The sequence below is a fragment of the Panulirus ornatus genome, chromosome 20 (assembly GCF_036320965.1).
Source record: "Panulirus ornatus isolate Po-2019 chromosome 20, ASM3632096v1, whole genome shotgun sequence".
NCBI classification, from domain to species: domain Eukaryota; kingdom Metazoa; phylum Arthropoda; class Malacostraca; order Decapoda; family Palinuridae; genus Panulirus; species Panulirus ornatus.
The window spans coordinates 14,010,606-14,031,870 of record NC_092243.1 but is presented as its reverse complement, the minus strand read 5'-3'; the positions used below and the strand labels follow the sequence as shown (position 1 = coordinate 14,031,870).

Here is a 21,265-nt window from a genome sequence, read left to right as displayed (position 1 = left end):
TGGTAAAAGTTAAAAGGAAGACAGATGATGCAGACCGAAAATCTGAATTCTGTCAGTGTGATTGAGGAGGAGGAGATGGTCATATTTCAGCCACAGCACATAAGATTTGGCACGAAGATGTCTTTCCATACATCCCACATCCTAATAATAACAAGTTTCTGGTTTCTTTTAGCTAGAGGTTAAAGGTTAGCACAACAATGATTTTCTCTCGCATATCCATTTCATTTCGACCAGTGTTAACGAAATTTAGTGTGTGACTGCATCATCGTATAAATGAAGTAATCGACTATTTGCAAAAGGACATTGAAGATGTTTTGCAAATAATGTCTTATACCAAAACAAAGATTACACAGACACCATGGAAAAGTCCTTGAGGCTTGGTTGGGGATAGTGGCTGTGGTATTGGTGCAGTAAACATGACAGCTCGGGACTAGATGAGTGAATTTCTTCGTCTGTTACTAGCGCTACTCGCTACTCCGCATATACGCTTCCCTTTTCTGCCATTCCATGACCAGCCACCTTCATATTTTATTTTTTCCTAATACCCCCCCTTCACGTCACTCTTCCTCGAATGGTACGTTTCCCCATGAACTTTTGAAAGCACTTTTTACAAAGTCAGATTGTCAAGTCTGATAACGGCAAGAGCTCTTCTTTATATAGTATTGTCTGGTCATTCAATCACAGAGTATCTTCTCTCGGACATCTTAAATGTAAAGGTATCTGCTTTGTTTTCAGTCGTAGTTATCTTTTTTGCTTTCAGTTTCTTTATTCTCTCTCTCTCTCTCTCCCCATCTGTTTCACTCCCTTGGCGGAGGTGGTTTTTGTCTATTCTCTTTGCCGCGCCCATACTTGGGCTTCTGGCATCCATCCATTCCACAAACATACGATCCCTCTCCATCGCGTACCTTATTGCACTCGACAACGCACACTTCACACGATTCGTGACTGATATTTGTATGTAACTGGGAGAGAGTTTTACACATGTTGCCCCGTTTCTTATCCATGTCTTTACTACTATGTATGTATGCACATAAACAAACGTTTGCATAAACCAGGTGACCATTTATCGACCAACCGCGAAGGGAGGATGAACACCTGGGTTAGGTGTAGGTTGACTCTCACGAGGCTGACCCCAGGCTGGTTCGTGTCTCACTAATGGTCGGTAACGCTAACCACTACGATCTTTCACGACCGTACGCAAACCTACATTTTTGGGAGGTTATTTGCCGTCACTCATTCCCGTATGATTTTTTTCTGTTACTGTCCCCCACACAACTGTTGTCTTGATCATTCTATTCAATCTCACCATCTTCTTCTTTGCACTGGGTAGCAGCTAATTCTGCAGTTGGTAAACATTCACCCAAAACACCTGCCTGTGCATGAACACGTAAAGCAGATGACTGACAAGAAGAAGAAAAAGAAGAGAAAAAGAAAATAAAATTACGAACAAGAAAAATGGAGAAAGGGAAGATGACCAACAAGAAAAGTCAAGAACGAAGAATGATTAAGCTGAAAGAAGAACAGGGAGAAGAAAAAAATAAGAAGAAAGAAGGAACAAGAAGATAATGAGCGAACAAACTAAAGGAAGAAGAAAAAAGAAAAACTGAAAAATTAAAGAAAATGAAAAAGATGAATAAGATGAAGAAACTCAAAGAAGAGAGATGATGAAGAAGAACCAGATGTCAGCCATCACTGTGATAAGGCCTGAATGACCGCATCACTTCATGACGTTTCCTCAACACTGTCCTCACTACCTTCCTCCACCTGTTGCCCCTCGTCTCCAGTCCTCTCCCGAGGGTTGGTGGGAGATGATCCGCGCGTCACATCCTCTTATACACAACGCGACGTCACTCGCCCATCGATCCGTAAACTCTTCAAAATTGTACGAACGTCATCCAGATTGTTGTTTATGCACGGTTTCCATCATGCCCGAGACCCACCTGATGCTGAATATTTGCCATCGTTTCAATACTGGAGCCACAGACTCGTATCCTCTCCTGGCATATGTATTTCCAAGGAACGAACAAAGAAATGTCGCAATCTTTCCTCTTAGTCTGGCGTGATGTTATCGTTATTGGTATTCCCCTGCGAATTTCAAAAACTTTTTAGCTTGATAGCTCAATCTTTTGTTTTTCGTTTGTCAAAATTTTTGTAGCGGAACGTAGTCTGATTAGTATAATCGAGAAGAATTATAGCGAAATTATCCTGTCTATTCCCAGATCCCACACGTGTGTATATATATATATATATATATATATATATATATATATATATATATATATATATGATCGGTTACTTTCCAGTACAATAACGCCATTAGTAATAACTTGATAACTAGTAGGCCAAATCGTGCAACAATTGCGAGAGTTTACGTCGTCAAATGCAAGGCATATATATATATATATATATATATATATATATATATATATATATATATATATATATTTTTTTTTTTTTTTTTTCATACTATTCGCCATTTCCCGCGATAGCGAGGTAGAGTTAAGAACAGAGGACTGGGCCTTTGAGGGAATATCCTCACCTGGCCCTCTTCTCTGTTCCTTCTTTTGGAAAAAAAAAAAAAAAAAAAAAAAACGAGAGGGGAGGATCACAATTTTGCGCGTGATCAAGATATTCCTATGAGTCCATAGGGAAAATGAAACACGATAAGTTCCCAAGTGCACTTTCGTGTAAAAATCACGTCATCAGGGGAGAAACAAGAGAGAAATATAAGTCAGTTGATATACATCGAAGAGACGAAGCTAGGACCCGTGGACTCATAGGAATATATATATATATATATACAGGCCAGATAGGAAAATCTGTAACGAAGTGGTGATACTGGCACCGTCATTCAGTACGCAGGGATGACCACAGAACTGTGATCACTGTCATGAAAATGATCACTCCATTAATCTTGAAAATCCTGTTATTCTATACCCCTCTGCTGATTATGCCACACGTAACGTCATTGAATCTGTCTTAATTGCTAATACTTGGAACTGTGATTTGTCCCCAGGCAACTTTAAAGCCCATCCTAGCATTAACCAAACCATTGAGAAATATGGCAAAACACGAGAAATAAAATTGTTCAAGACACACTCAGGTACCCCAGTCAACTCCGCCATGTAACCCCCTTTTAATCATTTTCCCTTGGTTGGTCTGTACTGATTGGTGCTAGACGGCGGGAATCAAGTTTGGTTTGATTTAAATGATTTTTTTTTAAGCACTGACACCTGATGAGGTGGATTGTCTCCACGAAACATGTCAGGCCACATGTGTAGAAAAGTTACATATCAGATAGAATTATATGAACTCTTACTGAAGAGCGATTACACCATATATATAGACAGATACTGTTAGATAGTAAGTGAAATATTTTCATATGTCGATAGTGAAGGTACTATGTAAAAAAAAATACACATTCAAATTATTTGAACAGAACAACAGAGCAGCGATCTGTCAGAGTAGTAAAAGGAAGCGGAACACACGAATGATACTTCACTATTATAATTTATTATATACAGAAAAACTTCTAGATACATTTTTCTCTGACAGTATGCAAACGTAACCTAAATTTAAATGATTACACTTCAGTCTGAATACAATTGATCCAGAAAAAACATATAAATCATATTGTACAAGATGGCATAATAATTTAGTAACGGTATTATAGAATAAGTTGCTCACCTTGGCTGTGGATGGCTAGGTTCCTGGTTTAGGTGCATTTATTCATGAGAGGTGAATAGTGGATGTTTGCGAGTGGGTCCTGAAGCTGCCTCGTAAACCAGGGAGAAACAGCTGTTCGTATATATATATATCATGCTATACTTCATCGCAGTTTCCCGCGTTAGCGAGGTAGCCGCCGAACAGAAGAAAGACCATATTCGTTCGCATCCATTCTCTTGTTGTCAGCTTGTGTAATACACTGGAACCACAGCTCCCTATCAATATCCAGGCCCCACAAACCTTTCAGTGGTTTACAACGGGCGCTTTGTGTGTGTGTGTGTGTGTGTGTGTGTGTGTGTGTGTGTGTGTGTGTGTGTGTGTATGATTACAATTTATGATTAATGATTGTGTTGCGGGAGAAAACTTTGTACTTGTATTCCGTCTTTTAACCTGTATGTGTGTGTACTATATCTTGTATATATCCACACAGACACCCACACACCCCAGTCTACGCCAGGTACTCGTATATATCGACCTGATGTGAGGGGAAGATGAACACTTGGGTTAGCTGTTGACCGACTACCATAACAAGGATTCAAACTCATGCAGGTCCGATCCCGTGCTGGTTCGTGCTGACTCGTGACCAGCAACGCTAACTGCAACGCCACAGAGGCCCGTGTGTGTGTGTGTGTGTGTGTGTGTGTTCCCATATATTCTTGGAGGCCCATGATCCATGACTGCTATATCAACAGTAACTTGGCAGGAAACAGAAGGATTTTCCTTTTCACCGTTAATCACGAAGAAAAACATTTATACCCAAAAATAAGAGATATAACGAATCTGAGATGGTTCTTGTGCCTGTAAGAGCTGATGCTAGATCCTGGTGAGATGGAGACTGTATGCCATGAGAGCTTTTGTATTAGCTGTCCGGCACCTCGACGAAAGCCTTAACCAGGTGCTCCATGAGGAAGATCAACAGAGCCAATGTCAAGCCTGGCGATTATACAATGTATCTTTGTCTATAAAATCCAGGGATAAAGGTACATTTATGAAGAACAATTAGAAACCATTATATATATATATATATATATATATTTTTTTTTTTCATACTATTCGCTATTTCCCGCGATAGCGAGGTAGCGTTAAGAACAGAGGACTGGGCCTTTGAGGGAATATCCTCACCTGGACCTCTTCTCTGTTCCTTCTTTTGGAAAATTAAAAAAAAAAAAAAAAAAAAAACGAGAGGGGAGGATTTCCAGCCCCCCGCTCCCTTCCCTTTTAGTCGCCTTCTACGACACGCAGGGAATACGTGGGAAGTATTCTTTCTCCCCTAATAATATATAAGGGAAAGGAAGAGAAAAAACCCTCACACATGTTCTTACAGCTCACTCTAAGCAGGGTGTTTTAGACAAGTGGATTCATACTCTACCAAATATAACAAGTTTCACCATTTTATTAATGTTCGAAAAAATCCTGTTCATTTATAAAAATATTAATTTTGCCATTCAAGATGTTTTCAGAAATTTTTATTACCAAATTATTACCATAGCTGTTTATAAGATATACTCTTTTATTGTACAAAATTATGAGGTTTTAAGTGAATACATTAAATAAGTATGTTTAAAATATGTAAGGCATCATTCTAAAAAGTTTTCATTTTATTACTAAAATGAAAATAACAGTATAATGTCAAATTCAAAACACATACATAGCACCCGCATATCCATTTTATTTACAATTTATCTCCTCATTAATGATTACTGTTTGTTCCAAGATTTTCAAATAAGTAATTGCATCATAATTTTCTAATACATTAATCATAAATTTCATATAATGCCTTATGTCATGACAATACTGCATGTGCACACTTTCAGTCACATATGAAATATATATATATATATATATATATATATATATATATATATATATATATATATATATATATATATATATATGTGTGTATATATGTATATATATATATATATATATATATATATATATATATATATATATATATATATATATATATATATGTGTGTATATATGTATATATATATATATATATATATATATATATATATGTGTGTATATATGTATATATATATATATATATATATATATATATATATATATATATATATGTGTGTATATATATATATATATATATATATATATATATATATATATATATATATATATATATATATATTATATGATGTATAGTTTGGAAAAAAAATGGTGTCAATAATTGTTTACGGGAAGAAACTTTAACACTCGTGTTGTCCCGTCTCTCAACCTTATATATTAAGCCTTGTCTTTAATCCCATATATGTGTACACACACACATGCATCCCAACATAAGCCAAATACCCATTGATCGACCAAACCTCAGGGGAAGGTGAATACCTTGGTTAGGTGTGGGCTGGTTGCCATCCCCAGGATTCAAACTCGTGCGGTCCACACCCGGATTGGCCCATGCTAACTCTGAATTTGTAACAGTAACCACTGCACCACTAAGTCGTGTGTGTGTGTGTTGGAGTAATGACACGTTACATATAAAAGAATAACAGACGGGGTAACGCAAGCGTAAAGCTCTCTCCCGGTAACACGCAAACAGCAAACGCAAAGAACGAGCAACGCCAGCAACACAAACAGAAGACATGCCTAACTTGTTTCTTGCTAAATATTGGAAGGTCTTTAGCCTCCCAGTCCTGCTTTGCATAAGTAAGCGGAGCGGAGGAAGTCCGTGTATATATATATATATATATATATATATATATATATATATATATATATATATAATGTATATATAATACACTACATAGGGAAAGGGAAGAAAGAATATTGCCAACATATTCCTGATGTTGTGGGTGACTCATGGGGGCGCAAGAAGTGGCCGTAAATCCTTCCTTCCTGTATTACGTACTAAGAAGGAACAAAGCAAATAGCCAAGTGAGCATCTTTCCCTCTCGGGCTCAGTCATCTGTTTTTGGCACTACCTCTCTTGCACAGACAATGGCGAGCATTTATGAAATATCATGCAACACCAAGACGCCTTCGATGCAGGGATCCTGTGACTAAAGCCCCTGTAACCCTCATCCAGGGACTCCTGCAGCCTCAAGGCTACGCTACAGTCAGTAGCAAGGACAACACTGACTCCTTACAAGGGAGACATTCTTTAACAAGATTGTGTAATTTCTTTCGCCAGATGATGAGCAGTCATACAGCATCCCCAAGAATTATCTTTCACGGGCAATGTATGTAACCTTAGGTAGACAATCCTACAACACACACACACACACACACACACCACACTCCCTGGTGTAGCTTTACTGACCGTCATGCGTGCGTGGGCAGTTCGGTATCGGATCCGCATAGGTTCGATTCCTGGTTGCGGTAGCTGGTCCACAGTCCACCTAGCTTTTCATCCTCCCCTCTGGGTTGGTCAGTTTACTGGGTACCTGGTATATGATGCGCTAAGTTGCCCTTGCCGTCTAGGCTAACATCAAAAAAATCTTACCCGCCGTCAGGACAAGTAGTGGTCCAGAAATGGATTGAAGACTGAGAGGGGAGATGCCCTCGCCAATATCTGCTGTTGGCGGCTTGAGGCACTGGGTAGTGTTGGTGATCTGTTCCCCCAGCCACTTGTTCAGAAGTCCAGACTCCTTCAGGACAGAGATGCTGGGAAGCACATATATATATATATATATATATATATATATATATATATATATATATATATATATATATATATATAGCTTCAGGACAAATGGCAGTTGATTGCAAAAAAAATAATGTTGCAAGCATATTCTGGAGGATATTTTCTCCCATTCTGAATGAGGAGCATTTTAGACTGTTTCATCACAGGTATTAAGTATTTACATATACGTTGCACTTACAGCAATAAGAATTAAATCTTAAGCACATCTTAATAAACACGTTCCCTATTAAGATACTCTTGTTGAGATTAGATGTCTGAAAGTGTGCAGATGTAACTCGGATGAAAAGAAAGGAGAGATAAGCATTATGTTTAGGAGAAGAAACCTGTATGTTCAGGCTACGAGTGAAACAAACCTTAAGGGTAAGAGGGAACAATAGTTTGGAAATGTCCAACATGTAACATTAGGAGCTAGATGAGACGGCAAGAGCTAAGGAGCTACTGAAGCAAGAGTTGTAGTAGTGTGTGGAAGCGTGTCGTGAAGTCATCCACTGATTTGTGTAGCTAAAAATGAAAGTAAATAACAAGAGATGAGTGATTATCACTGCTTATGTCCCTTACCAGAAGAAGGTTGATGATAAGCTTTTATGTCATGGTTGAATAATGTTCTCTCTTATCAATAACCCTGGATTCGGGATATGGGTTGTCTTCGATCGTACATAGATAGAAATGTCATTTAAGAGTTTTGCCAAGGGATTCTTTTATAGCTTTCAGCAGTATACGCTTCATATTGACGTTTATTTTGTCTCTTAATTATTTTCTCTACGAGATTTACATAACTTGCTCTATTATGTTTGTTATCAGTCTGTTTCTAATTAGCTGCTTTTCTTTAGACAACAGGCACTTTTCTATATCACTTTTCACCACCTTGGCTTTCTTTTAGAAATGGACTGTATACTATGCAGTCACGTACGTTTCCCCTCCTGCTTTGAAGGTTTTACTAAAGCTTTTCCAAGCTACGTTCATGTCGTTTTCATTTAACATGTAATCCCAGGTTCGCCTGTCGAGAGCAACGCAATGATCATTAAAATTTGGGATGTTTTGGACGTGTAGGTATGCAAAATGAGTCAAAAGAAATAAGTTGGTGAAAAGAGAAGCGGTGGTGACATTATCATGTAAGGTGAAGTACGGCAAAGCGGATGGAGAGAATGAAATATCAGTTGGATTTCTTAAGATAGGAAGTGACTGTGTTATTGATTAGGATTTTGTGTACGTATGGTTCATGGCAATGTGGCTGAGGATTGGCAAATTGCGTAAATTATATCTTTGTTTAAAGATAAAGGAGTCAAAAGTAAATGCTTAATCGACAGAGGTATGTGTTGTTTAGTGTAGCGGGTAATTTGTAAGGAACAGAGATGACCTAGAGGGTATGGCATGCACAGTTTCATACCAAGGAGGAACAATATAGCTTCAAAAACTGTAGAGTATGTGTGAATCAGGTGTTTGCTTTGAAAAATGTATGAGAAGCAATTAGAGAAATGGGAGGATTTTTTTGTGGCATTTGTGGATCTGGAGAAAGTGTAGAATAGAAAAGATCTGTGGATATTGTTACAAATATACGGTGTGTGAGGAAAGCTGAGTGAGTATGGCGTCTGTGTGAATAGGAAGAGAGAAGGGTAACTAGTTGAAAGTGAGGCTTGGTCTGTATCACGTGTGTGTGTTGTCATCATGGTTGTTCAGTTTTATAGATGGGGTTGTGAGGAAGCTAGATACAAGGGTCTGCGAGCAGCAGATCTACAGTCTATTAGAGTGAGGGGCTAGGCCCTGGTAGGTGAGTCAGTTGGTATTTCCTTATGATACGGTGTTGGTGGCAGATTAGAGAGAGAGAGAGAGAGATAATGCAAAACTGATGAGTGTTAAGGTGAATATAGGTAAGATTGATACGTTTAACAGAGGAAAGAGACAGGATGCTTGGAGTGTGGTTTGAATCGAGAGATCATGTGAGAAGTGTAGTGTTTTAGATGCATCACAGTGGACTTAGCAGTGGATGGATCTATGGGAGATAAGCCATAGAGCTGGTAAGAAGACGAAGGTCCTAGGCGCACTAAGGTCTTGTGTGGAAAGAGAGGTCACTGTCTGTGAGGACAAAGGAGGCTATGCAAACCTTGGACGCGTATATTGTAGAACCTCACACCATCAGATTTCTAGAGCTTATTGGCTACGTGATCAACATGTCGTAAATATGAAGGTAATCTGTCTTTTCATAATCCCTCTCCTATCCAGTGAAAGTAGAACATGTGATGTTGTACATATACAATCGCTAAACATCTACGAATAGAAGCTTAAGCCTTAATCCCTTTGCCTTATCATAGGTCGTGAATACTTCAGGTAATGATTTTTTATCAAGCCAGTTACTTTACATCACATAACTAAAGGTAAATAAGGCACTTACATTTCATTAGCTTTAGGAAGGTACGTGGACTTGGTCTTGAAGGCAATAGACAAGATCCCGTTCGTGTATACTTTGTCCTGGAGATGTATAGATGGCACCTCCCGCTCGTACTGCAAAAAGTTTGCATCATTTACACCAGTAGCATAAACCGCGAAGAGAGAGAGAGAGAGAGAGAGAGAGAGAGAGAGAGAGAGAGAGAGAAGGAAGAGCTTAGTCACCGCCATATGAGTATAAACAATCCTCTGTTCTCCGAAAGGGCTTAGAACCCTGAATGTAAAATCAGAGGTATGATGACCTCGTGAATGAGGAAGATAATATAAAATCACGACGCTGACCACATATGATATATGTCCCTTAACGTGAAGACGCGTAATCTATTATCTTAAGACTCGTTATATGGCGTTCATTCTTCACATTGATAGTTGAATAAATTTCAAGTTCAGATGTCACCTGATTTGGCCATCATCGTGTAAGTAGTTCTAAGTTCGTATCATAACACGTCCATCATCACAGTCGTATCTACTGTGTAAGCTCACCTGAAGTCCCAGGACATGGCCTTCATCATGGTGATGCTGTCGCAGATGGCAGCGAACTCTCCGTTGGCTATGTTCTCTCGGGCCGCCCAACAGTCCTGAAACGTACCAGCCTTCTCGGCGAACACTCGCTGGCCTGTCTCGTCCTCTGATTCCTATGTATAGTTCAAGGTGTAACGTTAGCACGGCTGTTCACATGTCCATCTCAAACTCTACTTGGTAAAGATATCAAACTTGTTGCCAAGTGATTCATGTTACAGCTCAACTTTCTCTTTTTAAGAATGGTTTGTTAGAGGTTTACGTAGGACGAGCAAAAACTTCTCTCGCCGAAAAATTTCACTGGAAGGATAAAAGTTCGTTGGAGCGCTATAGGCTGATCCCTATTGTCCATTTTGTATATATATATATATATATATATATATATATATATATATAATAATATTTGTGCGTGTCTGTGAAAAAATACCAGGAGGTATTGAGGGTAGAATGGCAAAAAGTAAGAGTGATCGAAGCTAGGTAGGGGAGCGGGTGAGGAATAAGAGGAAAGATACGACCCATGTATTGCCTGCGGCTCGTAGAAGGCGACAAAGAGGGCGACGGGGAAAAGGAGCTAGGCAGGGAGCGCTCGTGCACCTCGAAGGCTCACACTGGTTCTCTGAATGGTTGTGGATGTAACAGAGATGAGGAGAATAGAGAGACGGGTAATATGTTTGAGGTAAGGAACTAAGATGTTCTATGTTTGAGTGTAACAAAGGGGGAAGAATGGTTTGGGAATGTCTCTGGGATAAAGTCGGGGCTAATGAGAAGACTAGAGTTCAGCAACGGGTAGCACGACTGCTGAAGCAGGAGTTGTAGGAGTGTGTGAAAGAGTGGAAGGAAGTGAGCTCCAGATTGGTGTGGGTAAAAATGAAAGTGAGTTACGAGAGATGAGTGATTATTAGCACTTGTGCACCTGACCAGCGAGAAGAAAGCGGTGGAAGGGAGAGTGTTTTGGGAGAATATAACCAAGTGTATAAAGAATTTGATACAAGAGACTGGGCAGTAGTGGTGGATGATTCAAATGCGAAAGTAACGTGGTAGTTGTGGGTATAACTGGGAGACCTTGGGTATTCAGTAGAGTGAATGGAAATGAATAGATTGTAGGGTTTTGTGCTGAAAAGGGGCAGGTGAGGGATATACCTGCTTTAAAAGGACGGATTTACATACGTAAAGGAATAGGAAAGGTGGTCAGTTGGCATTATTGGATTACGCACTAGTTGAGAGCAGAGTAAAAAAAGTTCTTGGATGTGAATGTGGGCAGCTGGTGGAACATTGATTATTATCTGTTGGAGACAAGGGTAAAGATTTGTAGAGGCTTTTGGAAAAGAGGAGATTACATGGGTGAGGACAGGTGGTGAAAAAGGCTTTGATAGTAACATATATATATATATATATATATATATATATATATATATATATATATATATATATATATATATATATATATATGCGCGTGCAAAAAGTACACAAGTACTGAGTGTGCATCGAATGCTTGTAAAACCAAAAGGAGGAAATTACGTAGTGTCGAGAGCTTTTGCATGATTACATCAAGACTGACAAGGCAATTATGAGAAATCGCTTAACAGATAGCTCCTTGGAAAGATCAAATACTACTAGAAACACAAACATATAAACACACACATATGCGTATATATGTGGGTTTGTACGTTTTTTTTTTGTCTGAAACTGTTTGTGCCAGACTGGACAAGATATATGGCCACAGGACCCACGTCGCAGCTTACTGTATAGCAAAAGACATGATTCCTACAGCTTCGAAATATACTAGAGTTCACTGGAGGCAAAATTCTACTCGTGGATTCTTACCTGGAAGAAAGAATACATCATGGAAGCAGCTTCAAGTCGCCATGGAAGTTTGGACTGTGAGAGGAGGTCTTCCAGAGAGTCTATGGGGATGGTGACCCGAGGTACAGTGAGCATGGCTGTGAGGATACCACTGTAGGAAGACATGAACACTAAGGACGCCAGGAGCCAAGTGACTACTAGGACGCGGCCTCCGTCCTTCCTGGGCAGCCACTCGGAGCCTGTGACGGGGATGATAGATGTGCATAGTTGTGTGTGTGTGTGTGTATATATATATTTATATATATATATATATATATATATATATATATATTTATATATATATATGTATATATAAATATATATTTTTTTTTCATACAATTTGCCATTTCCCGCATTAACGAGGTAGCGCTAAGAACAGAGGACTGAGCCTTTGAGGGAATATCCTCATTGGTCCCCTTTCTCTGCTCCCCTTTTGGAAAATTAAAAAAAAAGGGAGGGGAGGATTTCCAGCCACCCGCTCCCTCCCCTTTTAGTCGCCTTCTACGACACGCATGGAAAACGTGGCAAGTATTCTTTCTCCCCTATCCCCAGGGATAATGATCAATTACTGTCATTATCATAATTGGTATTATTACTGTTTCTGTTAGTTTTCACAAGCACAAAAGAATTCATAAAGTTTACTTCAAAATACTTACTCTCCTGTGAGAGAGCCTGGATGGCCCACATCGTCGCCTTAGACCAGACGCTGTTGAGGGTTAGGCTGAAGATTCTGGCCTCTCTGCTCGCCACCAGACCCATGGTCGCGCTGATGCACAGGAAACTCGCAAAGATCATGAGCCAAACCTGGCGACGTATAGTACTACGATAGCTCTATTCATTGCGATCAGTTTAGGTCAGATTAGTTCAGGTCAGGTCAGCTCTGGTTACGTTAGGTTAGGTTAGGTCAGGTTACGTTAGGTTATGTTAGGTTAGGTCAGCTCAGGTTACTATAGGTTAGGTCAGGTCAGCTCGGGTTACGTTAGGTTGTTAGGTCAGGTCAGCTCCGGTTACGTTAGGTCATGTTTGGTCAGGTCAGCTCGGGTTACGTTAGGTTATGTTAGGTCAGGTCAGCTCCGGTTACGTTAGGTTATGTTAGGTCAGGTCAGCTCCGGTTACGTTAGGTTATGTTCGGTCAGGTCAGCTCCGGTTAGATTAGGTTTTTAAGTGAAGTTTGCTTGCCGCTATAATTATATTTCTCTACATAAGCATTTGCTCACACATACCTGCATGAAATGTAGTGTTACGTAAAAATAGTTAATTTTTTTTTTTTTTTTTTTTTTTGCTTTGTCGCCGTCTCCCGCGTTTGCGAGGTAGCGCAAGGAAACAGACGAAAGAAATGGCCCAACCCACCCCCATACACATGTATATACATACATCCACATACGCAAATATACATACCTACACAGCTTTCCATGGTTTACCCCAGACGCTTCACATGCCCTGATTCAATCCACTGACAGCACGTCAACCCCGGTATACCACATCGCTCCAATTCACTCTATTCCTTGCCCTCCTTTCACCCTCCTGCATGTTCAGGCCCCGATCACACAAAATCTTTTTCACTCCATCTTTCAACCTCTAATTTGGTCTCCCTCTTCTCCTCGTTCCCTCCACCTCCGACACATATATCCTCTTGGTCAACCTTTCCTCACTCATTCTCTCCATGTGCCCAAACCATTTCAAAACACCCTCTTCTGCTCTCTCAACCACACTCTTTTTATTTCCACACATCTCTCTTACCCTTACGTTACTTACTCGATCAAACCATCTCACACCACACATTGTCCTCAAACAGCTCATTTCCAGCACATCGATCCTCCTGCGCACCACTCTATCCATAGCCCACGCCTCGCAACCATACAGCATTGTTGGAACCACTATTCCTTCAAACATACCCATTTTTGCTTTCCGAGATAATGTTCTCGACTTCCACACAATCTTCAAGGCTCCCAGAATTTTCGCCCCCTCCCCCACCCTATGATCCACTTCCGCTTCCATGGTTCCATCCGCTGCCAGATCCACTCCCAGATATCTAAAACACTTTACTTCCTCCAGTTTTTCTCCATTCAAACTCGCCTCCCAATTGACTTGACCCTCAACCCTACAGTACCTAATAACCTTGCTCTTATTCACATTTACTCTTAACTTTCTTCTTTCACACACTTTACCAAACTCAGTCACCAGCTTCTGCAGTTTCTCACATGAATCAGCCACCAGCGCTGTATCATCAGCGAACAACAACTGACTCACTTCCCAAGCTCTCTCATCCCCAACAGACTTCATACTTGCCCCTCTTTCCAAAATTCTTGCATTCACCTCCCTAACAACCCCATCCATAAACAAATTAAACAACCATGGAGACATCACACACCCCTGCCGCAAACCTACATTCACTGAGAACCAATCACTTTCCTCTCTTCCTACACGTACACATGCCTTACATCCTCGATAAAAACTTTTCACTGCTTCTAACAACTTGCCTCCCACACCATATATTCTTAATACCTTCCACAGAGCATCTCTATCAACTCTATCATATGCCTTCTCCAGATCCATAAATGCTACATACAAATCCATTTGCTTTTCTAAGTATTTCTCACATACATTCTTCAAAGCAAACACCTGATCCACACATCCTCTACCACTTCTGAAACCACACTGCTCTTCCCCAACCTGATGCTCTGTACATGCCTTCACCCTCTCAATCAATACCCTCCCATATAATTTACCAGGAATACTCAACAAACTTATACCTCTGTAATTTGAGCACTCACTCTTATCCCCTTTGCCTTTGTACAATGGCACTATACACGCATTCCGCCAGGCCTCAGGCACCTCACCATGAGTCATACATACATTAAATAACCTTACCAACCAGTCAACAATACAGTCACCCCCTTTTTTAATAAATTCCACTGCAATACCATCCAAACCTGCTGCCTTGCCGGCTTTCATCTTCCGCAAAGCTTTTACTACCTCTTCTCTGTTTACCAAATCATTTTCCCTAACCCTCTCACTTTGCACACCATCTCGACCAAAACACTCTATATCTGCCACTCTATCATCAAACACATTCAACAAACCTTCAAAATACTCACTCCATCTCCTTCTCACATCACCACTACTTGTTATCACCTCCCCATTTGCGCCCTTCACTGAAGTTCCCATTTGCTCCCTTGTCTTACGCACTTTATTTACCTCCTTCCAGAACATCTTTTTATTCTCCCTAAAATTTAATGATACTCTCTCACCCCAACTCTCATTTGCCCTTTTTTTCACCTCTTGCACCTTTCTCTTGACCTCCTGTCTCTTTCTTTTATACATCTCCCACTCAGTTGCATTTTTTCCCTGCAAAAATCGTCCAAATGCCTCCCTCTTCTCTTTTACTAATACTCTTACTTCTTCATCCCACCACTCACTACCCTTTTTAATCAACCCATCTCCCACTCTTCTCATGCCACAAGCATCTTTTGCGCAATCCATCACTGATTCCCTAAATACATCCCATTCCTCCCCCACTCCCCTTACTTCCATTGTTCTCACCTTTTTCCATTCTGTACTCAGTCTCTCCTGGTACTTCCTCACACAAGTCTCCTTCCCAAGCTCACTTACTCTCACCACCCTCTTCACCCCAACATTCACTCTTCTTTTCTGAAAACCCATACAAATCTTCACCTTAACCTCCACAAGATAATGATCAGACATCCCTCCAGTTGCACCTCTCAGCACATTAACATCCAAAAGTCTCTCTTTCGCGCGCCTGTCAATTAACACGTAATCCAGTAACGCTCTCTGGCCATCTCTCCTACTTACATAAGTATACTTATGTAAGTATAAGAATGTAAAGCTACCATACTCCCTGAACTATATCCACGTTTATTAAACTTTTTGAAACTGTCATCTGCCTACCTCGGTGGTGAATGGTTTGAGGAAGCCGGACACGTCGCTCTGTATCTTGGGCCTGACCATCAGGATCGCCTGGTTGTCGCTATAGACCGGCACAGAGAAGTCACACACGCTCTCCCGCTGTGGTGTCACGAAGAACGGCGCGATGGCCAGGTCCACCTCCTGATGGATCGTGGAAAATAAATGTCTTTAGTTGAGTTAGGTTATTCGTCCATTCTGCCCGTGGTAGGGAACGATATCTTTCAATCTTTATAAGAAAAATCAAAAAAAATTTCAATTATTATAAAAAACAAAAAATTTATCTTTTAATCATCATAACAAACAAAAAAATTCTTTAGTTTCAAATCGGCGTCACAGGAATGTTGTGTATGCAATGGTAGATCAAGGATGGAACGTTGCAATGTCTGATGTCCTTTATGTGGTCTTATTTCAGAAGGCAACTTCTGAAATAAGTCTTCCTGAAAGACTTTTAAGGTATATCTCCTCTTCTTTCCCTCCTCCTTCAGCATTTTGTTGTTTTTCATTTCGGGTCTGATCTCTAGGAGGACTCTTGATCGTGACTGTTGTTTTACAGTAAAAGAAAATTAAAAATGGGTTGGAAATAAGATGTTTCAGGACACTTTGTGATGTGAAAATGGTTGATCTATTATGTAATGATAAAGAGGGTTGTGCGAATAGAAGAGTGTAGTTGAGAAAGCTGAAGAGGGTGTGTTGAAATGGTTTAGACTTGTGGAGAGATGAAGTGAGGAGAGGTTGACAAAGAAGATATCTATATATATATATATATATATATATATATATATATATATATATATATATATATATATATATATATATATATATATGTGTGTGTGTGTAAGAACTAGAGAGGAGCATTTACTAACAATGAAACCTTGGGATGCAGGAGCTTTTACAGCTTTATGTGAACAATGTAATCATTTACAAAAGATGAGGGCACTGTTTCCTTTTGACCTATTTGGTTCAAAGATCACGTAATCTTTACCATGAAACTCTATTCAGGTATTGGTATTACACTATATGTAGTCTAATTCTCCACACAGCAACTCAAGCTGAGGAAAGATTATCATAAGATTTGAAACTCTTATTAAAAGTCTTTGACACCAATGCATTGGCATCGAAGCGTATGGTAGAGATCACTGATTGTCATCCGGTCGGTAGGTAGAACATGGAGATTCAGAATGTTACCATCGTATATGAACATACAATATATGTTATCATCTATACTAGAGTCCCGGGGAGTTCAACTTTGTGATTGCTTGTTGTGGCAATAAGTAGCTAAACGTTAATAAAGACAATTTGCCATAAAGCCTAATATAAACTTGACAGACCCTAGCATAGCAGAGTGAGAGGTGGTTTATATCTTTGAATCAGTTGTGGTGGGGCGTCTTCTTTAAAAGGTTGGATACCACTTATCTAAAAGTATACTGCAGGATCGTGGTACTTATCAGGGAAAAAAGTGTGGAAGGTGTCTCGTTGTACCTCTTGTATGAGATCGAAATGAGTTTGTGTGTGTCTATGCATCAGTATTCAAGGTCATGAAGACTTAAACGGTGAAATATTTGCTCCCCTTTAAAACATAGGTATGTCTTTCTATTACCTCCTGGTAATACATGAGCTTCTGTTCTTATCTACTATCACGATCTGCTTCATTGCGACTGTCGCTATTTGAGCTGTGTTATATCCCGTTGTGTAACTTCTTATCATCACGTCTTGATGTGCAGCATATTTGGTTTGCGTCCGAAATGCATATCAAATATAAACACCTAAGACTGATAAGACCTTGAGTAGAGAGGCTAAGCTCTCTTGTACCTTCGAGGAAGTGCTTAAGTGAACATGAAATACTTGTGTTTGCACCCACCTGTCGCTGGAGCATGCCCAACATCCCTGTCCAGGAGCCGTTGGGCATCGGTCCTCCCCACAGGTTACCTGGAGCCAAGGACAGCTCGTACCTGAAAAGAGCGATCTCATGAGTGGGGGATGTGATGCACCGAAAGGCTGATTATGTATGAATTACTCTGAAAATGGATTGAGATGGTGCACCTTCGTTTAATTAATGAAATATCATTGATATGCACGCATCAAATAGAAGCGCCCTCGTATACATGGACAATCGTTTAGATGAAATCATATAACGAATGGCGTCATGGTTTAACTTACGTAAAACTGAGCATCTCAGCAAGAAGTTCGAGCAGATGTTTCATTGGTCCGTCTATGCTGAAGCTTCCGTCATCACGAACGGTGATCTTGGAGTAGGGCACCCACTGTGTGGAGGGAGAGAGCTCCTCTGGTTATGGGGGAAGGACAGGCCTTGACTGAAAGGCAAGGGTTCATACCAAGATAACAACAACTGGCAAATCTTGACAAAATGGAAAGCGATTTTGCCCATCCATGCAGGGTGTGCTTGTAAGAATATTTCCTTGATATTAAAGGATAGAACACTTCTTATTTGCACGGAATGCAAAAGGGAACACATGATGAGAGGTAATCTTAATTCTATATAAGACTGCCAGCAGTATTTGTGGGTAAAGGCAAAAGGGAATGTATTTTTCCAGGAAGGAAAGCTACAAGCCTTTCTTGAAGAAAAAAGGGAACAACTATTCCCCGATGCTAGATAGATAATGAGGAAAACTGAATCCTGATTACAGAAATGGCAAAGCCCTTGTTGTCTATTATGTTGTATTGTGGAAAACTCAGCCACAGTATTCAATATTCGTTACTCTCTATACACTAAATTATGCTTTTTCCCATTAGATTTAAGTCTATTATTGTGAAAGTTCTCTTTATCATACCACTCGCTGTCTATTATCATTGTACCCTCTTAATTGTAAGCTAAATGAACACTCTAAGTTTCTCATGTATGGTGAACCCCTTGGTCTTTGACGTTCTCTTCGCTCTTCATATATTTACCCGTTGGGTTCTTTGCTGGTAGAAGCTGTTATATTGTCAATCATTCCACTAAGTATTTTCTCAATGTTCCATTCATTAAATTCTAAAATGTTTTCGTCTACCTATCTGTAGAGTATATTTGTCTATTTACAGTTTTATTGTGTCTTCTTTTGATACCATCGTCTTACTCGCGCGTCATCTGCAACCACCTAACTGTTTGAGATTATTATCCAGAACATCACTGAATCTGTTGTAGTACCAGACGATACTCCAAGAGAATGTTCTACACTTCACGATTTCATTTACCAAAATTTGGAATTTTCCCTTTGCTAAACATTTTTTGACCCATTTTCTCAGGTTAAATTGACCGTTTTCTATTCCTTCATTCCCGACAAAATCGCACAATTTATATCGTCAATTTAAGAAAATCTGGAGAAAGTGTCCCTTTCCTTTCCTCATAATGCAGTTTCATATCTATCACTAGTGAGCTTGTTAGTTGAGCTTGTATACCTAGGGTGAATCCATGCTGGCACTTTGACAGAGTTGTTAATCATTAGTTTAGTTATGAAATTCTTTATATCACTGCTCCATATACTATTATATACTATTTATACTCATATATAAGGCTAACTGGTCCATATAGTTTTAGTATTATTCTAGATCCTCTGCTTCTATATCACTGCTCCATGTGCTATAATATACTATTTATACTCATATATAAGGCTAACTCGTCCATATAGTTTTAGTATTATTCTAGATCCTCTTTTGCGTACACATGCCATAACGAACCGACTCCATGCTTTGTCTCATTGAAATCCTTGTCCTTTTCAGAAAGGTAAGTGCGATTCCTATCAAGGCCCAGCCAGTCAATTGCTTCAGGTATGTGCCATTCTGTTTTTCTTTAATACATGTGAAGGTATGATCATCACACTAATTGAATATTTCAGCATCAATGTTTTCTTTCTTTTTGTATGGATTACCGACTTCAGTCGGTTAAATGCCATTTGGTATAATGTGAAAATTTGTTCGATTGTATTGTCACATCTCATTGCTTAGGGATGACTTAAACTAGATGTGAATGTCTCGTATACATCTGTTATCTTTGTTAGCGTTTTCTTCATTTTGCGATGCTATATTTACAGTTTTAGACTCGTGCGTGTATCGTTGAACAAATCATTATCCGATATGGTTTTGTCTGTGTTTTTTCAATGATTGCTCTACCTTTGCTAGTAGCACAAGAGATTCCTCCATCCTAGCCTTTGGCGGTCTGTATGTCACAATGTGACTTGCATCTATAGCTGGTATATTTACAGCCATTGTTTTGCGTTTTCTATGGCCCAATTTTGTAAAGTCATGTCCTTCCAAATCCCTGTTTTGCATTTATCGATTCACAGTGGCTCGCATCAGCCTGCACTGAAGGTCTTATAGTATTCCAGGTGTCCCTCGTTCAGATGGGGAAAGGAGACAGAGGACCTATTACGAGGGTTTGCCAGAAGGCGTAGCATTCCAGAGAGAGAGAGAGAGAAAGAGAGAGAGAGAGGGATTATGTACTATCTATATAATCAGGAAAAGCGAGTGCGAGTGCATGATAATCCTACCTCTCCCGCCGCTATCCTAAGGAACGGCTTCCCTGTTGCCATGGTCGGTGCTACTGAGCCACTATCCTCTCGCTGCGCTGTCTTGTGTCTTCCTAGCCTTAAGAAAACAATAGATCGTAATCGTAAAGCAGTTAGTAGACATGGGTTAGTAGAAATGGGTGAGAGTAAATTCTCATACATAGAAAAACTGAAAATATGCATATTGTCCTCTTAAGATATTATTTACCGAATGATATTCGAAGACTAATGTAATTTCTATTCTAAATACATTAGTATAAATCAGTTTGTCTATCACTATATTCATTAACTGTCATTAAGATTAAACGTTTATCAGATTTTCTTGTAGGTACAATTTTTTATGAGCAACATTGAGGGAAACTTTGTTCCAATATTGGAGAAGTTTATTTGTGAAGAAACTTTTCAAACATTTCTAATGTATTCTTTTACCTTTTAAGTTGCAATCCATCTGTCAGAGTAACTCCATTGCTCTATATTTCTTACAGATCTTCATGATTTTTGCTCTTACTGATGAAAGTTTTCAGTCTGCGCTTCTTTAAAAGAAAAAAAATTTAATTTTCTCAGCCTCTTTCTTCGGGAAAGTTTCCCATAGATTTTTTTTCTCATCCTCTTTTTGTACTTGACCCAATAGCTGATGTATTTACGT

The 21,265-nt window shown here is 39.5% G+C and overlaps 1 protein-coding gene across 1 annotated transcript; it reads right to left on the bottom strand.

Annotated features, from left to right (window-relative positions):
• Positions 1–4,349: 4,349 nt before the first annotated feature.
• Positions 4,350–20,643, bottom strand: LOC139755785 (glutamate receptor ionotropic, kainate glr-3-like). Its single transcript, XM_071674407.1, is given in 11 exon segments — positions 4,350–4,659; positions 7,187–7,347; positions 9,777–9,852; positions 9,855–9,886; positions 10,313–10,464; positions 12,173–12,390; positions 12,847–12,994; positions 16,100–16,258; positions 17,976–18,066; positions 18,275–18,378; positions 20,602–20,643. Coding segments are annotated over 11 exon segments (1,257 nt in total). The 3' UTR covers positions 4,350–4,585.
• Between the last annotated feature and the right edge of the window lie 622 nt (positions 20,644–21,265).